Source organism: Mastomys coucha, unplaced genomic scaffold (assembly GCF_008632895.1).
Source record: "Mastomys coucha isolate ucsf_1 unplaced genomic scaffold, UCSF_Mcou_1 pScaffold6, whole genome shotgun sequence".
Classification (NCBI taxonomy): Eukaryota; Metazoa; Chordata; class Mammalia; order Rodentia; family Muridae; genus Mastomys; species Mastomys coucha.
Genome location: NW_022196912.1, coordinates 85,112,845 through 85,134,232, shown reverse-complemented (window position 1 = coordinate 85,134,232; position 21,388 = coordinate 85,112,845). Strand labels below are relative to the sequence as shown.

The 21,388-nt window shown below is 45.2% G+C and overlaps 1 protein-coding gene across 13 annotated transcripts in view; it reads left to right on the top strand.

The window, feature by feature from the left end:
• The window catches only part of Trim9 (tripartite motif containing 9), a 107,036-nt gene extending 102,859 nt beyond the window's left edge, over window positions 1-4,177 (top strand). For all 13 annotated transcript variants that reach the window (XM_031355509.1, XM_031355507.1, XM_031355508.1 and 10 more), the window contains 2 exons: window positions 1,143-1,305; window positions 3,228-4,177. In XM_031355509.1, coding sequence (XP_031211369.1) covers window positions 1,143-1,305; window positions 3,228-3,290 — 226 coding nt within the window. In that variant the 3' untranslated portion in view covers window positions 3,291-4,177. The remainder of the gene's footprint in view (window positions 1-1,142; window positions 1,306-3,227) is intronic.
• Window positions 4,178-21,388: the final 17,211 nt, after the last annotated feature.

The following is a 21,388-nucleotide window of genomic DNA, read 5'->3' as shown; positions in this document are numbered from 1 at the left end:
TGCTGAGATTCAGATTGCTAGATCTCACGCTAAGGAGAGATCAGACAGGTCTGGCTCCCTGTCTCTGACAATGCTCTGTGCAATCACCAACTGCATCAGAAGACATGGTTCTTTGTAAGATGATGTTTGTACTTGGGTTCCTGGAAATCACTGAATTCCCTGTAGTGTAATTATGTCTCAGGGAGTTATCTCCTTCAATGCTGCCATTTTACAGAGAGAATATCTTCATTCAAAGTCCATGGGCTGAAAGATGAGCATCTTTCCAGAGTGAGTCTCACTGCCTGGTGGGAAGCAGAAGGCTCTGAATCCAGTACCTCATCATATGTTCTGGGTTCAACCTGAGTGCTTCTTTGTTGTGACTTTCTGATTGAGTCATTTGGTATTAGAGGCTGTTAGAGTCATACTGTAAACTGCTAAGTGCACAGCACAGCTAATGCACTGTGGTAGCCAGAGGCTGTTGGGGCTCAGTCTTGGTATTGTCTCCTGCTGTAGCCCAGTAGCAGAAAGCCCATTTATAACAAGTCTCTCTCAGCATGGCACAGTAAACAAGGGACTGTCATGAGGGGTGGCTGTCTCTGCAAGGGGAGGTGGGAATTTGGGGGAGAAAAAACAAATCTAAATCATACTTTATTATGTGAAACATAGATATATAAATAGAATACACAGACTATAAATAGAATATAGTGTATCTAAGGCTTTAAGTGTTTGTGTGAAAAGTGTTACTTAGAGCAAAAAATGTGTTGTTTTTTTTTTTTTTAAAAAAAGCTAACCAAAGGGGAGATATAAATAGGTTACAAAATTCTAGTTTGACTGGGCCTGGTGGGACAGGCCTACAGTCCCATTGTCTTGGGAGGTTGAAGCAGGAAGACTACAAATTTAAGGCTTACCTGAACTATCATGGAAGTTCAAGGCCAGCCTGGACAATTTGGTAAGACGCTGTCTAAAAATAAAAAGCAAAACAGAGGGGCTGAGGGTAGAAGCCAGTGGCAGAGCAGTCGCCTACCATCCATGGGGCCCAAGTTCAACCCTCAGTAACAAAGAAAAGCAGAGGGAAAATGCAGAGTGGTTCAGCAAGCCACAAGGAGGAAATGTAAGATGAAAACAAGCAGATGAGACTCCACTTTTTTTTTCTTTTCCCACAGAACTGAAGGAGGGATCACAAAAGGGGCCACCATCGGGGTCCTCCTCGACTTAAACAGAAAGACATTAACCTTTTTCGTCAACAATGAACAGCAAGGCCCCATAGCGTTTGAGAATGTGGAGGGCCTGTTCTTTCCTGCTGTCAGCCTGAACAGGAATGTGCAGGTAAGTAAGCACGCGGGCCCGAGGCCTAAGGGCTTGCTCAGGTTGCTGCTTCAAAGTCTGCTTCGGGGGCAGTAAAATCCCCCCAACCCTCAGCTCTAGAGGGAAGCTGATACAAGGCCCAGAGTGAGACATACAACAGATGTCTTCCGTCTTCCTATGTGCCCGCCGCAGCCTAGTTTAGCCACCCACGGGAGACAGAAGCCTTCTCTACCCTGTCTATTTATCCTTTGCTCTAGTTTCATCTCTAAATAGAACTGAATGACTTCGACAGACTGGCCACTGAGATGGCTCCTACCAGGAGGCACCGGGATGCCCAGGAAAAGCAAATGTTAGACACTTATCAGAAGTCAGAGCTGCTTCTTGTCATTCACTCTGCATTGTGCTGCAGGCTGGGAAGCAGTAGCCCTGCCTGCGAGTTAGATACCTCACACTTTCCCATAGAGACAGAACAAACAGGTCTGTCTCACCCCTTTATTTAACAGACATCCGCAGAGATCCTTAAACATGCCAGGCTCTACTGTAAACATTTGCTATGCATCGGCGGGAGAGAAAAAAAAAAAAAACAGATACAAACCTTAGCCTCCTGATGTTTATATTCTAGTTACAGATAATAATCATGGTATTTCTAAGGTACGTTGTTAGAGGGTCAGAGTATGGTAAAGGGACCATCCGTGCTGGGGATATGCTAAATAAACAGTCACAGGCTTAAGCAGGATGGTCAGTCGACTGGCCTTGTTATAGTTGCTGCTTATCTGAGTCCTGAAGGAGAGACGGTAGTAAGCTGTGTAGAGATTTCCAAACAGAAGGGATAGCCCAGACTTAGACTTTTCTAAGGCATGAAGGGCTTTGGGTGGGCAGAGAATGGTAGAGGCTGGTGGGCTAGGGCAGGAGCAGTACAGAGGGGGCTCATAGCATCCAAGAAGTGTGGGTGATACCCTGCCAACCACTGTTAGAATCCAGGGCTTCACTGCCCTCCTGAGTTGGGTCTCTCATTACCCGATATAAATCTCACTACCCTGAAAATAGGACTTGAGAATCAAACACTGTAGAGTGTTCATTCCCTAGCTACAGCCACAGTCTTAAAAACTCTTTTAAGTTGATTACTGTCTATGAGTAGGTGTAGTAAAACTGCTTACAACCCACTGGGACCTGCTTTCCAGCTTCCTGCAAGTAGGTGGGATTGTCTGAGGAGCTGAAATCTAATTCTTCAGAGGCCAGCCTGTACATCAGAAGATAAAAAATCTTAAATTTCTATAGAGGTCAACCTAAGAAAAACCTCGTTCAAAGTTTTCCAACTTTTCAGCCATTTCCCCTCCCAAGACTATCATACTGGTCATGCTTCAGGGTTCTCAAGGATGTTCTGGTGCCTTTAAACTAAGACTCTTAATGGGGTTGGTACAGACAAGAAGGTAGAAATGGCCATGTTTATAAAATGCTTCTAGTGTTCCCCATAACTCTGCACCATAGTTTGAGGTAGACTAGAAAATGCTGAAATAGCGTAAGTGCCTACATTTCTTTTCACTTTAAAGCCTTTCATGCAATCATAGAGAATCGTGTGTACAGTTGGAACTCGTGGACAAGCTAATCTGGCGTCTGTCCATGGACTTGACAGTGATCACTGGTTGTAGGCAAAAGGCTTTGCTATCTGCAGATGAGCACCCTGACTTCAGCCATAAGAAACGCAGTCACCCAGAACCTTTTAAAAAAAAAAAGTGGGTATTGTATATCCTGGGTTTGGAGGCCCAGCATGGTGGCCAGGCTTTTACCGCAGCTAGGATCCTGCTAGAAGACTCTTTAATGTCTTCTAGGATAGATGTCCAAGAGAAGTGGACAGGCCCTTATTGAACTGAGGGCACACAAACCACACTGACGAGGCAAGGGTAAGCATGATGCCCTGCATAGCTTATAGTCTCATTCCCCAGGTCACGCTTCACACCGGGCTTCCAGTCCCCGACTTCTACTCCAGCCGAGCTTCCATAGCCTAAGCGTGTGCTGTGGAGGCGCTAGCTGTCCCTGAGAAGGACAGCCCGGAGCCAGCATCCTCAGCGGACACAGAGTCATAGAAGAATGAGAACAGCTGGTCCTCACCCATCTTCAACCTTAAAAGCTCCGCCCTTTCCCATCAGTCTCTCCGCATCACTGAACCCAGGCCCCCTTTCCTCTCCCAGAAACTCTACCGCACAGAGGAGCTCGGCAGCCCACCTCTCCTTTGTTCCCGCTTCCACGTGTTGTTTTCCTTTAATTTAGTGGCGTTTTTTGTTGTTGTCGTTTGTTTTCGTTTTTATGTAGGTTGAATTAATTTTGACTCTTTTCTGATTATGTTTTGGTGACTTATCTACCTACCTGGCACTGCCAAAAGAAACTCTCCTGGACACTTCTTTTTCTTAAGCTTTTGGACAAGCAAAGATATTCTAGGAGAGCAGGTAGGAAAGAAGCCGAATTTAGAGTTTGCCATTTGACTCCTAGAGTGTTCTTGCCCTGATTCTTGTCAAGCTATGTTAGCTCTTTGTGGCTTCTTCTTGGGAGGTGGGCAGACTGCACTTGGCATCCAGAAGTCTGACTACACCCTGAAGCACAAATACATCAGCTCCACTGGCTCACGGCAGGGTAAGGACCTTTCAGATAGGCTCTAGGCACTGGGGAGACCAGGAGACTCAATGATTTGATTCCTTTGACTAATACAAGTTTTTAATTAAGAAGTACTATGGACCAGGATGCTGTGTTCGTGAACAGCCTGTCTTCCCGGAACCTATATTCTTGTGTAATAAAGCAACAAATAACTTCAAGTTGTTCTAAGTAAGGAAACACGTCAGAGAAGGTGTCACTGACCAACCCTGAGATTGATGCTGAACCCATACTCTGGCTATTACACCAGACATGTACCAACCCCAATGCTTTTTCCACCGCACTATCTTAACTACAGTCTCTGCTGTCACTCACCGCAGAGCCCTTCCTTGGCAGAAATAATGTCAGCATTGTTACTCATTAGTGCTGTGGTCGTAACAAGCCTTAAAAATTGAATGTTAAAAAACAAAATGACCAGAGAGCACAGGACCCAGTCACAACCCTGGGCCTCCGAAGTTGCAAACCATAACATTTACATCCTCAGGACGAACAGACCATCTCCTTGTCTACTCTCTGTGCCTGTTACTAACAAGACTCCATCGCTCACTGCCGTCACAGCCTGACTTTCTAAAGAAACTTACATTGGGTTTGAAAAAGTGTAAGCATGGATGTCACTCCTGGCACAACCATGCTTACAACTCCTTAACAGAATAGACACCCTTCAGATGTTTCCATTTGACATGAAGTTTTAGAGAATATAGGATGTGTATGGGGGGTGGGGGGACTTCTGATTAGTTGTGTAAATACTTTCCACTGAGCCAAGAACCCACTAGAACAACAGTAAATGACAGAGGTGGGGTGGGAAAGCTGACAGTGCTTTTGGCAAAAAGTAATCTATGTAAATAGCTCATTCTCGGCTCATGTTCTTCCTCTAGATCATCTCTGTCTTTGTGTTTTTCTAGTTAGAACCTAATTTATTGAATGGGTGCTATCCTGTCTGTGTCTGTTGTGGGTTCCTGTGACTACAGAACACTGTTGTGGGACTATACTAGTTTGGTCTTGATTGGTTCCAATGGTACTCCATGGCTGGGCCGCTAATTACTCTCTTTATTAAATCCATCCCCCAGGTTAGAGTTCTAGTGACTTGTAACAAATAGTTTACACTGAACTACGACTATAGATGCATACAACTACTGTACTAGAATAAAAAGGTCATTCCTGGTATGCCAATAAAGCGTTTTTATGAGAGGAAAAAAAATGTCTCTAGAGAAGTTCTTTGTAAGTTTGCACACATCTGGGGGCACAATTCACCTCACCAGAGCAGTATAACAAAGCGCAACTATAGAGTCCCCAGAGATCTTGAAGGAACCCATTCTCTGCCCATTTCCTTGAAAGCATGGATCTGCTCTGGGTTTTACACATGCCCTAGCCTGCCTTGACATGAAGTATGCTCAAATGGAATATTTTGGCATGTGCCTCCAAACACTGAGATTCACCTTTAATAAGCCTGCTTCTCAAATGGCCACGACTTGTGCTGTAGAATAAAATAGTATCCCTGGATCCTGTGACTTTTTTTTTTAACATTTATTTATTATTATAAATAAGTACACTGTAGCTGTCTTTAGACACACCAAAAGAGGGCGTCAGATGTCATTATGGATGGTTGTGAGCCACTGTATGGTTGCTGGGATTTGAACTCAGGACCTCTGGAAGAGCAGTCAGTGCTCTTACCTGCTGAGCCATCTCTCCAGCCCTCCTGAGACTTTTTTAGGTGGCTAAACGACACGGTTATTTCCGTGTAACCGTGACACCACTGATCGCCTTTCATCGTTATTAGCCCTGTTCACTGAACCATCATCCTTGCTCCTCATGTAAAGAAAAGCAGGGGCTGAAGTGATTTCTCAGTCAGTAAAGTGCCTGCTCCATCTGAGTCCTGTCCCCAGAACCCAACTTAAAATAGGCATGCACAGTGGCTTGTCTGTCCCCAAGGGCCTGCTGGCCATTGGCTTAGCCTGCTTTGAAGTTCTAAGAGAATCAAAGACTGCATCTCAAAAAGAAAAAAAATATATACAGGTGGGTGGCACCTTGTAAAATGATTCCTGAAGTTGTTCTCTGGTCTCTACACAAGTATGTACACATGTATGCATGCACCTGCACACACATGTACATATACACATGTGAACACACACACACACATGCTGAGGGTAGGGAGGATAGGGAAAAATTATGAAAGTCACTCGTCTGAGTTCCAGTTTCACACAGTAGCATGAGGCACCCAGCCAGCAGCTGTGGCCCTTTGTCCACTTAGTTTCTGCCTGACCTTTTCCTTGCTCCCTAGCGAGGGAAATTTTCCTGCTTCTTTTATTAGTCCCCTCCATCCCTGCCAGGTTTTCTTCTTCTCACTGCTTAATGAAACCCATTAGCAACCCTTCATCCTTCTCTGATGTTGAGGTTAATGGACTTTTCTGTTCCCAGTGTTTTCTCACAGGAATGACAATGAAATCATCCTATTTTCCAGAAATGGTGTCCTTTCTTCTGCCTCCAAGGTGTGTGTTTATCTTTCATTCACATACTCAATTCACAGATGTAGAAGGGGGGGTCACTATTGTATCCAGATTTCTGATTAGAATATAGAGAACAATACGTTTTCAGAACACATCATCTTACAAACTTTACGGACACTAGGGGCAACTGAAAATATTTCTCAAGTGTGCACTGCAGCTGTTCCTGCCATGCCTGGGACTTACTCACAGATATTGCAGCGAATCATCCTGAGCGGAGACGACCTAGGTCTTAAGACCTAGCTTCTGGGGATACCCATGGAATGTGGGTGCTCAATATGGCTGAGCAATACGAGCACCTGGGAAAGCAACACTCCAGGCCTTTTGATTTGTGACCTCTCCACTCTGCTGTGCTAAGGAACACTGAAAATTCATGTGGGCTGTTTCTCTGGGTGGGGGGAGGCGAGAGTGAGGGGACCAAAGTTCTATCAAATTTCTTTTCTAGAATTAGATATCACGGAATTGGGTAGTGACAACATTGTTTCAAGCATGCCAGTGTCTGAAGAGCCATGAGGATGTACAGGCTGGGGGAAAGTCGTTGGGGCCTAGGGATACCATTCAGTCAGTAAATGTGCCCATCTCACAAAGCACAAAGCTTTGAGTTCCATCCCAGCACCATTTAAACCCAGGGCTATGGCAGACGGCTTGACAAAAAGGGGAAATGTGTTTAGCTCACTCTTAGCAACTGTAGCATGCACTTTTCTTTCCTCATTCCCTGGAGAGCATTCGTGTGTTTAACTAAAGGAAGCCATATGGCTTCTCTCTAACATTTCTCAAATCATTACTCTTTCACTTGGGGGCTGACATTGAGTAAAATTAAACCTTTAACAGAAGGACTGCAGTACATTGAAACTGTGTATCTGACCGTCTAAGGCAGCTAATAGTGACTAATGGGCAAACAAGCAGGGGCAATACAGCGTGGGATGCCGTGAGCAAAGGGATGATTCCTGGGAAGGATGGGTCATGAGGGCTTGTGATGATGCCCCTGATATTCAGAGGACATATATTTCAGCCTCTTTAGTTTTTAAGACAGAGTTTTACTGTATTTCTCTAGCTGGCCTGGAACTCACTCCATAGACGAGGCTAACCTTGACCTTGCAAAGGTCCTCCTGCATCTGCTTCTAGAGTGTTGGGTTTCCAGGCATACAGAGCCATGCCCAGGCCAGACAATTTTCAACTTGTGAATTGTTTGTTTCTGGCAGCTTCCATCTGATAGTTTCAGACTGTGATCGGTCATAAGGTACTAAAAGCACAGATGACAAGGCTGTGAAAAACAGGCAGGAGAGAGATAGATGTGCCTGCAGAGCCAAGGGGCACACAGGAGGAGAAGCCAAAGAAAGTGCTTTGAGCGCTAAGAGGAAAGACGTTCCAAACATAAGAGTGAACTCTTGAGTAGCCTCTACCCTCTGCACCTGCAGAGGACTTGAGAGTGAGTCAGTCTAGTGGCATGATGCAGCAGCCAATGGTGACTGCCTCAGCTCTGGTTCATACCATGAGAGCTGCGCGTGCCCAGGCAACTGATGACACTCACCCACAGCCTCCACACCCCTAAAGTGGAGGTGATCTGGAGGTGATCGTGCAATTGTTCTGAGGTTTAATCAAATAATGTTAGCTACAAAACTCAAGAGTGATAGGCTGCTTCTTAGCAAACTGCAACAACCTCCTGGAAAGAGGAGGGTGTTCCTGAGACTCACCAAGGAAACAAAACTTGCAAGTCCAAGAATGGTGAAACAAAAGATTCCCAAAGTGGGTCCCAAGACTCTGAGACTATACTTGACTATATGCAACAGTTACTAGGGGGCTGAGTCTCTCTCCCTTGCCAAGCTTCTGGCAGCTCTGCCCTGAACTCCACTCCCGGGATGCAGCTTTCCTGAGTCATTACTCATTCTGGGCTTTTTAGGGACGCAACTGCTTTTGAATCATTCATGCTCCTGAAGGTAACCCCTTATAAACTCACTAACTCACCACCTCACTTGGTCGGAATTGTTTCTTTCACACCTTATCTGTTGCAGAATAGATGTTCACTAATGTCTTTGTAACAGATGCTAAGATATTAGGTGTCAGATATTAAGGTGTCAAATATAAAATATTGAAAACTTTAGCCAGGTAATAGTGGTGCACACCTTTAGTCCCAGCCCTATAGAGGCAGAGGCAGGTGGATTTCTGTGAATTTAAGGCCAGCCTTGGAGGTCCTGGTCTACCAAGAGCTCCAGGACAGCCAGGGCTATAGAGAGAAACCCTCTCTCAAAAAACAAAATGAAACTGTAACAAACAGGAGAGGATTCAAATATTTATTGCTCTTTCTCAAGGAGGCTTAAACTTCTGTCAACTATTTTACTTGTTAGACATCTTGATTTTCTAAAAGTTTGCTACAAGTATTCTCTCTGATTTACGTTTTAAGCCTCTTTTGGTATCCCTGGGGTAAATCATACTCTCCTGCTTCCTTCTTTAACTCTTTAATTAACCACAGATTCAGAATTTGCTAGTATATCCTCATAACAGCTTTTAATAAAAAAAATCTGTTTTGTTTTGGTTTTGACTTTGTTTTTCCTCCCTTCAGCTTTTTTCTCTAAGACAGGGTTTCTCTGTGTAGCCCTGGCTGTCCTGGAACTCACTCTGTAGACCAGGCCGGCCTCAAACTCTGAGGTCTACCTACCTCTGCCTCCCAAGTGCTGGGACTCAAGGCATGCGCCCCCACTGCCCCTCTGAGTACTTGACAAGCTCTGAAAGGATGCATGCAGTATTCTAGATGAGCTGCCATACATTCTGTTTCTAGATTGTGTTTTCAATCGAGTGGTTAATTAGTTTGTAACCAGGGGCTCAGCAGCAGCAGCAGCAAAGGATGACTCATTGTCACTGTGGTGTGCTTCCAGGAACTCAACACATTTTCTGAGTTGTCTTTGAGCACCACAGCTGTCGGTGTGACGTAAGACTCGGCCTTATGGGCTGAAGATGAGGGGTGGGCGAAGGTTAATTATGGCTTCTCAGGAAGTTGGCTTCTCAGGAAGTTTGGCAGGTATGATCAGTTTTGCAGAATATGCAAACTTATCTAGGCATAGCAGAAAGACGTAAAGACATCTTCATCAGAAACAAGTCAGCCCTCAGCCCTTCAGTTGCTTTTCCATTGTTTTTCATATTTAGCATCTCTCCAATGAAGACACATTTTACCGACTGGACTGTGTGGTCCATGTCTTTAGTCCCCACACATAAAAGGCTGAGGTGGAGAGATCATAAGTTTGAGGCCAACCTGGTTTACACAGTGAACACGCCCCCCTCCACCCCCCAACACACATACACACAAAGCAGGGGTTGGGGAACCAGCCCTGGTTCTCAACCTGTGTTGTCCCCTGAAATCACCTGTGGGATTAAAGCTGAGGTCGGGGGAATACTCAGTAGGCAAAGTACTGCTCTATGCAAGCAGCAGGAGGTAAGCCAGAACCCATGTGAAAAACCCAGGCATGAGCTGCACTTCTTATCCCAGAACTGGGGCTACAGAAACAGGGAGATTCCTGGGCTCACTAGCCAGCTGGTCCAGCCTCATCAGCAAGCTCTGAGCCAAGGAAAGACCATGTCTTAATAAAACAGGGTCTTAAAGAACAGTGCCTAATGAAGACTGTTCTTCCACCTCCACACATGTGCACAAGCACCTAAATTCACATGAACACACACACACACACACACACACACACACACACATGGGGGGTGGCAAACAGACAGACACACAGAGAGAGACAGAGACAGACAGACAGACAAACAGACAGACAGACAGAGACCAATGCCACACCACCAATTTAATTGTTCTGGGCTGCGCTGCAATATGGTCTAAGAGTCTGTGGTTGTGCAGGTTTCTCTGGTGGTCTTAGTAGCACAAAGTGCCAGAAGGCCCCTTGGTGAGGACTAAGTGAGTAGCGTACACTTGGCAGCAGTCATCACCACTTGTGATTTACAGAAATAACAGAACGGGACTGGGTCATTCCAGCAGTCTGTGACTCCTCTTGTGTCATTTGTATTGATGGCTGATGACTAAACTCACATCCTAACTACCACTTAGCAGGGTTTCTAAAGCATCCCATTGTGAAGCTGGGATGACGGCCTGATGATAAAGTGTTTGCTGCACAGGCATGAGGAAAAGATGGGTTTGGACCCCCAGCACCAAATAAAAAGCTAGTTGGGTGGTGTGTAGCCCTAATCCCAGTGGTGGGATAGGAGGCAGAGACGAGCAGCTTCAGTGAGAGACTATCTCAAAAATAAGCTGGAGAGAAATAGAGGAAGACATTCTCCATACATGCAGCATCTATCAGCACATGTGTGCTCATGCACACGCATACACATACACACACATGCACACGCACACACACATGCACACACACATATACACACATGCACACGCACACACACATGCAACACACACACACACATGCAACACACACACACACATACACACACACACACACACACACACACACACACACACACCCTCCATCACAATGCAGCAAAAGAAGAAAAAAAAAGAAAACGACACGGTGTAAATGCCTAGAACAAGTGGTCATACGCTGGAAAATGTATTAAACTCACCCACCAGTTTTCTTTTTTTAATTTAGATGTGAAACTTAATATTTAAAGTGTTATCACTTAACTTATGGTGACTGACAAGGATTTAACACTGGAAATTTTTTTTAAAAATTGCTATTATGCAGCTATCCTAAATAACACCCAGTTTTTCTTTCTAGTCTCCCTTTTTCCTTTCTTATTTAATTCCTTTCCTTCAGAAGACTTCATATCTGAATCAAACTGTCTTAGTGAGTTTTCTATTTCTATAACAAAATGCCTGGGTACTTATACATTTTTTTTAAAAAAAAGCTAGTTTGCTCAGGTTTAAGGTGCTTAATGCCCCAAATTAACCAGTTCCATCTTTTTGGCCCCTGTGAAGGCTCTCTTGGCTCATGAAAGAAGAAAGCTGTCGATGGAAGTTAAGAGGGGTTCAGAGGGCAGCCTTACCTTTTTAAACAAAAGCGACACTTCCAGGAAATAACCTAGGTCCTGAGAGAACTGATCCTTTTCAAAGGCAGCATTTCTAATAGCCTAGCCACCATCCGCTGGCCCCACCTTTTAAAGGTTCCCCCACTTTCCAACTACCACATGGAGGACCCAGCTTTCCAGAACATGAACCTTTGAGGGACAAATTCAAGCTACATCCAGATTATATCACTAAACTATGTTTTCCTCACAAAAGATCAAAAAAATCTCATTCAAATATATCAGATCTAGCAATTACAGTCCCCAAAGAAGTAAATGCATGCATACAATTAAAAAATATATATACACAAAAATATTCATGTCAGCTTTGCTATTAACCCACACTAGACAGAACTTGTCTTCGTTTCTCTTCTTTTGTGATAAAAAGCAACCTAAAAGGCATGGCTTCCTTTGAGCTCACAGTCCTAGGTCACAGTCCAAGGTGGGGATAGCCCAGTGGTAGGAGGTTAAGATAGGTGGTCGCATTACAGCCACACTTAAGAGGGTAGAGCAATGAATTAATACTGTCAGTCTTGTGAGGGGTCGCAACTGTGCCCCAAGTTGTGCCTGATTACCAGTCCTCAATAAGCCAATTAAAAGAGCCTAATTAAAAGTGGAAAGTGGAATAAAAGAGACTCATCCAACATGGCCACATTGAGAAGAGGAACCAAGAGATCCAGTGGACCCCTCAAGTCCAGTGTCAGGGTCTGGAAATGAGACCAAAGTTTAAATAAAGAGAGCCAAGGATATGCTCATCCAAGCATCCCTATCAAAGTGTGGCCCGCCCACCGCTGACGTGTCTCTGTCTGTGTTTCAATCTCAGGTGAGCTGACAAGTTCCTTGAAACCTTCTTCTGGGAGACAAGCTTCCCCTCGGGCTGCTGCCTTTTTCTTCTCTCACCATGAGGTTTCTGGAGGGAATTTCCGTTTCTTTGGGGTCAGATTGAGAAACTGTCTCTCTAGAATTTCTGCTGGGCCAGTTACTGTGATGCTTGTTAGAGCTCAGCAAGCCCTCTCCACCTTATACAGCCCAGGAATAGTCCTGCCCACAATAAAGATGGGTCTTCTCACATCGGTTACCTTAGTCAAGACAATCTCTCGCCAACATTTTCAGAGGCTAATCCTGATCTAGAACAGTGGTTCCCAAGTTCCTCACACTGCGATCCTTTAATATGGTTCCTTACGTTGTGGTGATCCCCCCAACCATAAAACTATTTTGTTGCTATTTCATAACTGTAATTTTGCTAATGTTATTAATTGTGATATAAATATCGGATATGTGACCTCAAAAGGGTCTTAATCCACAGGTTGAGAACCACTGCCTAGACAGTCCTTCACAGGTGTGCCTGGAAGCCTGTCTCCTTGGCAAGAAGTTGACAGTTACAACTAACCATCACACAACTCAAGTGTCTAGGAACAGTAAAACTGTACCACATTTATGTATTAGAAAACTATACGATAAAACAAGAGCATATGTACTTATCAGAGGAACAAAAGTTGCGCACACAATACTGAATACATTAAGTCAGAAGAACAGAGACATTCTATGAGAGTCCATTTACAGAAAACCAAAAAACAAAAACAAAAAAATGGGCATAAAAGTCATTTACGCTAGGTTGAGTGGCTTGTGCCTGTGATTCTGGCACTCAGGAGGCAGAAGCAGGGGGATTGCAATGAGTTACAGGCCATCCTGGAGTGGAAGACTCTGTTTCTGAAAAAAAATCATTTGCAGCACTAGAGACCAGGGTAGCAATGGTCTGTAGAAGAGACAGTGACGAGAAGGAGATGCAAAGGGGACATTAGTTAACCTATACTCACTGTGACACAAACCTAAGATTTTACATCTGTCTGAAGGCATACTCTGCTGATATGAATTACCTCCCAAAAGAGAGTTTATAAATAATTACACATCATTTATTTTAACCCATCTAGTAAATGAAATACCAAGAAACTAGATGATAACATATATGATATTAACGCGTGATATAATTATGTATTACATATACATTGTATATTTATTAAGTCCTTATGAGTGCAAAGATGAAGATACCCCATTAATAACCAGCACAAACATCACCAATTCTTACTCCTACTTCTGACAAACTTCCAAGCTTGGTATACAATGTGCTGCGTTTCCAGAAATCTCCAGAAGGTGTCCCCATAAGTCCCACTCTGCTGCAATGCCCAGACCCTGGCCCCACAGCTTTGCTAGGCTCTTCCCTAAACTGTACAGAAAATGTTATAAGAGGCCGATTTCCCCTGTTCCTGACGGAAGGTAGAACAGCGCCTGTGGGATCCGAGTATTATTATAAGGCTTCGTGGGAAAGATCTCTCAGAGTTTACTGGCTGGCTGCCTGCCACAGCCCTGGGGCACACGCTGGCTTCTAGGCACCTGAGTCAGGGAACAGAATCAAGAAAACTGCCACAGTCAGAATTAGGGCTCCCCTGACAACTTAAGACCTCCTTGTGGTCAGGCTAATCATTAGATTCCTGCCCTTAGGGTGAATTCTCACCAGAGAAACTTCTGAATCCTCCACAGCCACCCACAGCTCTTAATCTTGGCAATGGGTGGGACCTGACGTCTTTCCCCAGGACTCCCCTGATCTCACTGAAATCACTCTGACCCGTCTGACCAGTTCCCAAATGTGTTCAGACAGGCTAGACATCAAACTTTGAGCATTCCCTAAATCTAGCATAACATATTGATTTCCTATTTTTATTTATTTAATTTCCCCCAATGCCCTGCATTAGAATAAATCATTTCTTTAGATTTCAATATATTTACATCTAAGATTTTGAGAGAGAAAACCTGCTTTCTACTGTACACTCTGGATTGAGTAAATAAAAACAAGAAAACTTTGTTTTTCTTCTTCTCATTATGGGTCATTTTTTGTGGGTGTGAATATCCAGAACAAAGAAAAAAAAAAAGCTGTGATTAAAATTACAGCCACATCTGTGTTCAAAGGACAAAGTCCCCCACCTGCTGGTCTTAGGCCGCTGCTGCAGCTCACACACACAAAGGTTCTTTTTCCTCAAAAATCTAAAACAATGTCCGGTGGAACTTCAGAAGGGAAGGCAGCCTCTTGTTTTTATCTTAAAGTGGAAATACACTGTGATTAAAGACTTGGCAGTGTCATTTAAGAGTGAGGAAATAAAAGGCAAGACGCGTAAAGAGGTCCAAGATAGAGCAGACACACATTCAGAAGTAAAATCTCCTGCACGTGTACAGGGAATGACCCTTCAGGCTCTCAGCTCTGATCCCCGAAAATAGAGAGGAAGCTACTTTCTGTTTGGATTTCTATAACTTTTAAGCTAGCAAAGATTACCTTCCATAGCTAAACCCTTTACAGTTAAGGTTTTAAAGAGAAGCAAGAGGGATTAAAATGTTTGGCTTTTCTGAATCTGGCCTTTTCAAGTCTTTAGATTTGCTTCCTCCACAGAACCGAGTCCTACACAGCAGTACTGGGTCTTAGGGAGTCTCTCTGCTTCTTGTTTTTAATTGTTGTTTTGTTTGTTTCCATGTGGTGAGGGGTAGATCCTCCAGGCTTGCGCATGCTAGGCACATGCTCAATCACTGGGCTCCATCGCCAGTCCCAGGAGTCTCCTGTGCACAAGTCAAGGTGTGGATTCCAGAGGCAGTTTGCTTTCACAAAGGTCCTGAGACAAGGAGACAGGAAGGTCAACTCAGAACAAGTTACATCACAGTGATCTGTGGAAACCCTGAGCTTGCCACACTTGCCACTCCCTTCCCTGGTCAGGATTGGCAGTCTTTCCAGAATTAATCTTCTCATTTGTTCCCTTACACAGTCAGGTGAGGCGGGGGGCGGGGCTTGTTAGTTTCATTCCTTTGTTTGTTTTTGTTTCTTTCTAAAGCCCAAATCTTATTGCATTCCTAGTGATAACAGAGGGTAAAGTTAAACTATGTGTGTAATACAGTTGTGCATGACATGCAGCAGTGTGTGTGTGTGTGCATGTGTGCGTGTGTGTGCGCACACATGTATATATGCCCTGAGGTTCCTGCCTGGGGTTCTATACCTGCTCAGGCTTTTCCCAGGATTCAGTATTCAGTCCCTGGATTCTCTGACATGCAGACTACCTGTTGATTCTGCTCTAAGCAGGCTGCAGGCTCCAGGTTCCTCACTCCAAAACTAGTGTCACATCTACTCCCTCCACACACAGCCCAGTGTCACCTCACACCATCCTCTCCAGGTGCTTGGCCCCACAGATTAACTTGCAATTCCAACCTGGGAAGCTCATGCCTTCTTCACAGAAAATACTCTCTCTCTCTCTCTCTCTCTCTCTCTCTCTCTCTCTCTCTCTCTCTCTCTCTCACACACACACACACACACACACACACACACACACACATACCTGCTAGCATAGCTCCTCAAGGGACGTAGAAAAAGCAATGAGGGGAAAATGAACATTGTTTAGTATTATAAAAGGCAAGTTTTCATTTTTAGCATTTCCTGGCACTTGGCCACCCATCTCTCTTCCAAACTAAGCTGTCTTGACAATGTAATATATCAGAGGACTAAAAGGCCAGAGCACTTCCTGAGTATGCATCATCTGACATTTCTCAGACCCCAATTCTCAGGGGTCACCAAATTTTGTACTGACGTTTTAAAACCATCCATGATTTGAGGGGCAGGTTGTACCTCTCTTCGGCTTTTCAGAAACTTCCACTGGGCCACATCTAACAAGCCCAGCTACTGTACTAAGGAGCAAATTAAATAGGACAGGAAATGAAAGCACCAGGAAATGAGTTTGCTCCAAGATAAGCAGATACACTCAAGTTTAACAACGACTGGTCACAGTCACAGGCAATTACAGAGACAACAATTCATACAGGCACCTGTGCTGTGTGCCCACAGGATATTTGGCCATCTATAAACCTAGGCTCTCAGTTGTCATCCTAAATGTTTAAAACAGCAGGGTGTAGATGTGATCATGGGCTGTCACATTCATACACTGAACGCACGGATTAAAGTGTACTTACTTCTGCTCTCTGAGCATAAAGTGCCGCTCTGATATTACATTGTCCTCCTCCACAGGCCATGTGACCTGTACGTGGGGCCACTTTGGGCCATTCCCCTTGGCTTCAGAACTGATTAAAAGCAGGTCAAAAGGCCAATCTAGAACACAGGGCAGCCCAAGTGAAGAGAGGACAGGGTTAGCTGAGGCTCAGTCAGAACTCAGGCTTACTCAAATCCCAAAGAGCTCAGGGATGTGAGATCTCTCCAGTAGACTTCGGCAGTGGTCTTGAGCAGACCTGAGAACCTCTGAGCCTCAGTTCCCTCATTGGTAAAGTGGAGAGAGAGGCAGAAACTGCCCCACTGCACTGCTGAGAGAATCTCATGGAGCAGGGTATGCTGGAAGCCTAACAGCTGGGTGCTATGCCTCATCCCAGGAGCCTCTGAGGCAGGAGGAATTTATGTGTCTCAAGCCAGTGTAGGCTGTAGTATGAGACATTACCTAAGAGAGACAGAAACTTTGTCTAACCAGAGTCCTTGGCAACTTTTTAGTTTTAGTTTTAGTGGCTCTGAATATGGTATATAACCCTGCCTTGAGACATGGAATAGATCAAGTTATCTTTCTTTACCTTGTGTCTTTCTGGGATGGGCCTCCCAGTCGCCTTCTACTATGGCCAGAACCATCCTGGGGCTCTGAAAGCCTTCCCTCTCTATAGTGTTTGCACAAAGGCAGGGCTTCAGAGGTTGCACACCAATGGCTAAGCACATTCCAAACCCTCCTCCAACAGCTGACTTGCCTCAGAACTGCCCTGTGGCCTTGTGGGGAAGAGGTCTTCCTGGGACTCAGTAGTCTGGAACAAGTCTACTGCCTTATTCCCTCTCTTTCTCCTTCTTGGGGTAACACTTGGATCTGACTGCACGCACTTGGCCAGCCTGGCTCCCTCCTGGCTAGGTGTCCCACAGCCATTTGCCCTAGAAAGAGCCTTGCAGGTCTAATCCTGACCCCAGTGTCTGCTTCTCTGAAGACCTGAACCAACATAGCTTCCCATGGTTCTGCTCTGACAGTAAACAACTTGTGCGCATCCTGAGAGGTCTGGAGAGGCCATTCACCCATTTACAGAAGCCTTTTTGTGATGGTAGCAGGAGAGGAGGTGAAGAAGAGAGCAGAAGACAGGGAGGTCCTTGTCACTGCTGTGAGCTTGTGGGCAAGGTAAACCTGGTGCATTTTAGAAAGCCATGGTGGTTTAAAGGTGAGTTCTTTAAAAATATTAATCTCGCCGGGCGGTGGTAACGCACGCCTTTAATCCCAGCACTTGGGAGGCAGAGCCAGGTGGATTTCTGAGTTTGGGGCCAGCCTGGTCCACAGAGTGAGTTCCAGGACAGCCAAGGCTACATAGAGAAACCCTGTCTCGAAAAAAAATATATGAATCTCCTTGGTCCAGTAAGTTAACTCTCACAGTCTTGAATCCCTAGCTTAGGACATAAGGAATAGATGATAGATTGGGAAGGGATCTGGAGTCCACCTTGGTTCCCAAGCTCACATGCCAACACCACTCTTACCCCCCTTCCCTTTCCTCTCTTTCTTTCTTCCTTCTTTTCTTTCTCCCTTCCTTCCTTTCTTCCTTCCTTCCTTCCTTCCTTCCTTCCTTCCTTCCTTCCTTCCTTCCTTTGCACTCACATACCAACCTAGATGGTTTTTCTAGCTACAAATTTACTTTAACATAAAATTTAGAAGACAAAGTTTATATCAGAACATAAACTAGGAAATCACTATTTTCCCAAACTGATAAACATTAATTGCTGGCTAGGCACTGAAATCTGAAGATTGGGGTCACACTTGGATCTGACTGCACACACTTGGCCAGCCTGGCTCCCTCCTGGCTAGGTGTCCCACAGCCATTTGCCCTAGAGTCCAGCCCCGCTTTCTGATGAAAATAGACTAGCCAGTGTTAAAGATGGTAGAGGAAGTCTAAAGGAAAAGTTAGAAGACAGTGGCTGCCATGTAAGGTCCTGTCTGCAGAGTCCTTGGTGTCATCTGCTATGATCATGTCCTCTTTCACATGACAGAGAGTATGTGTATGTCTGTGTGTGTGTGTGTGTACGGGTGTGTGTGTATATGTGTATGTGTGTATATGTGTATATGTGTGAGTGTGTATGTGTGTGGTGTGTGTGTATGTGTGTGTATGTGTGTATATGTGTATATGTGTGTATGTGAGTGTGTGTGTGTGTGTGTGTGTGTGTGTGTGTGTGTAGGTCAAAAGTTACTTTGAGGGCTGTTCTTCAAACACAGTCCATGGTTTGTTTGATTTGGTTTTGGTGGTGGTTTTTGTTTGTTTGTTTTTCTTCTTTTAAAGACAGAGTCTCTCCATAGCCTAGAATCATCAAATATACAGGGATCTCCTATCTCTGTCTCCTCAGCTCTGAGATTACAACACACTCTGTGCTGCCCAGCTTTTCTGTGTTCAAGGGCTCCATCTCAGGTCTCCGTGCTTACATGACGAGCACTTTGCCCACTAAGTTACCTCCCCAGCCCAGTCCTATCCTCTCTCACACTCTACGGCTGGAACGTTATGAGGTCCACCGTTTTCCCATGTAGAAGAAATGTTCAACCCCCAGTGCTGCAGCATTTTCTCTGTTCAATCACATTAAGGCAGTGACAGGCCTGTGATTGGACAGGAATAGAGAGGTGGAGCTCGAGTTGGAGGAGGAAAAAAGTCAGTGGCAGGAGGAGAGAGGTCGTCATCATGGAGGCAGATGGTGAGGACGAGCCAGATCCAACAAGGTTATACAACCAAGCAAAGGTTTTTACAAAATAGATTAACTGGGTCTTTATTATTTGATTCTGAAACTATTGTATTGGCATCTTGTAATTGTGATCTTATTATTATATAAATCTGGATATTAAAGCCTTAAGAGTCATGCTTTACTTACTGGGTCTTAGGCACTATTTAGATGAATGTGGGGTGGGGCTGTGTAAAGAGTTGCATGTGAGTGAGGTGTTTTGAATAGCTGGGAGAGAATAATAAGAGCCCACCGGGACGTGGTGATGCCCGAGACAGCACTGGCTCAAGAATGTCATCCAGTGGGAAAGCGAGTTTGGGGGTGGGTTCATTTTTTAAATAATCCGGAAACACCCGGGGGGACAGGGTGGGCTCACTGACTAGATACCAAATCAAGAAAATAATACTCCCATTATTATCCTTGCTCCCTGGAAGAATCCTGTCCCCTTCAACAGACAGGAGAGCTAGGACCCACCTACACAAAGACATCCCTAGCAAAACTAGAAAACTGCCTTTGCCTTTAGAATCTTCCAAAGCTTGGACAGTTTAGATCTAGTCCATGACAACAGGGCACTCATGGTGGTAGAAGCGTGGGGCTGGCCACATTGCAACGCAGTCAGGATGCAGAGAGGAGCGAACACTGCTGCTTTCTCCTGTTTTATTCATTCCAAAGCCCTTTGCCACGGTATGGTGCCAGCCACCTTCAAAGCTGGTCTTCCTTCCTCATCTATGGAAACACCCTCACAGGCCCAGAGGCAGGCCTGGGAATCCATTGTCCCAGCTCCAGTCAAGTTCACAATGAAGACTCATTACCACAGAATTCAAAGATGTAAATTAAAAACAAGAACAAAACCAAAAGAACTGCTAGGTTTTGCAATCTGCCAAAGGACCTGCTCATTGGGGTTCCCTTCCCACTTCAGCATGTGGCTCTTAATTTTAAGTCAGGCATTCTGACCAAGCTCCGAACTCACTCTTAGCTCTGCCTATCTCTGGCTCATTCAAATCCAACCCTTTCCCTGTCTCATAGGGCCATGCTGTCATCAAAGCCATTGCTTTAAGCCGCTTAGTTTCCATCTGCTCCAAAGGCCCCAAAGGCCAAAACCCTGGAAGCTGGAAGGATCCGGATCTGGAAACAACCGGATCTGGGAGAGTAGAACTTCCACTTTCAGGGTAATGGCTGGTTTGTATGAATTAAGTAATCCAACTCCTACTCTGGCCTCTAGTCAAAATAATTAGCTTTATTTAAAAAGAAAAAGAAAGGAAAGAAGGAAAGGAGTGACAAGCAGGAAGGAAAGAAGGCAGGCAGGCAGACATGGATCCTCTAGATGGCTCAGCAGGTGAAGGCGCCTGCTGCCAAGCCTGACCACTCATAATCGATCCCAGCAACCATCATGATGGGAGAGAACCAACCCTGGACCTCTACGTCTCTGTGTGCACATTTGAGGACACACACATACAATACACACATTTTGAAAAAAAAATTCTGACATCTTAAAATGCCTCATGTTTACCTTTCCAAAGTTTAAACACCATCACATAGGGATCTGGTTTACACCAGATCACACACCAGTATGTTTCCTGAACATAGAGCAGCTAGTTCCTCCAGTGCTCTCTCCTCCCTTCCTCTCCGCCCCCTCCCGCCCCACCCTCCCACACCCTCTTATCCTTATGCCTCATTTGGTTAAAGCACAGTGCAAACTAGGGGTCTTGTCCCCCGATGAGACTAAAGCTTTCTCAACAGACCCCTTGACTTTTACACCAACTGTGGGCAGCTAATATGGGCTAGCCCAGCCTGGGTCTAGGAGTCAAGAAATCCCAGTCCTCAGAAAAAAATTTAAAAAAACAACCAACCGAGGCCCCCTTAGGACACAGGATAGGACGATGGCAAAGACTAGGAAGCAAGAAGCGAGCGATCACGGTTAAATCACACCGATCCTACAATGTCACCCTGGAACCCACTGAGTAGAGGCAATGGCTTTGCTGGGAACTCAACAAGCGAGCCAGCCGAGGTCTCCCACCACACCGGCAGACGCCGTCAGAGCCTCCGCGCGCTACGTGACCCGGACGTTCTGGGAGCGGCCGAGGGGCGGTGCCTGCAGCTGCAGCGCCGCCCAGGGGCTCCCACGCCCCCTGGGGGGGGCTGCTCTGAGAGCCGGGGGGTGGGCGGGATCCCGGCAAGGGGCGGATCC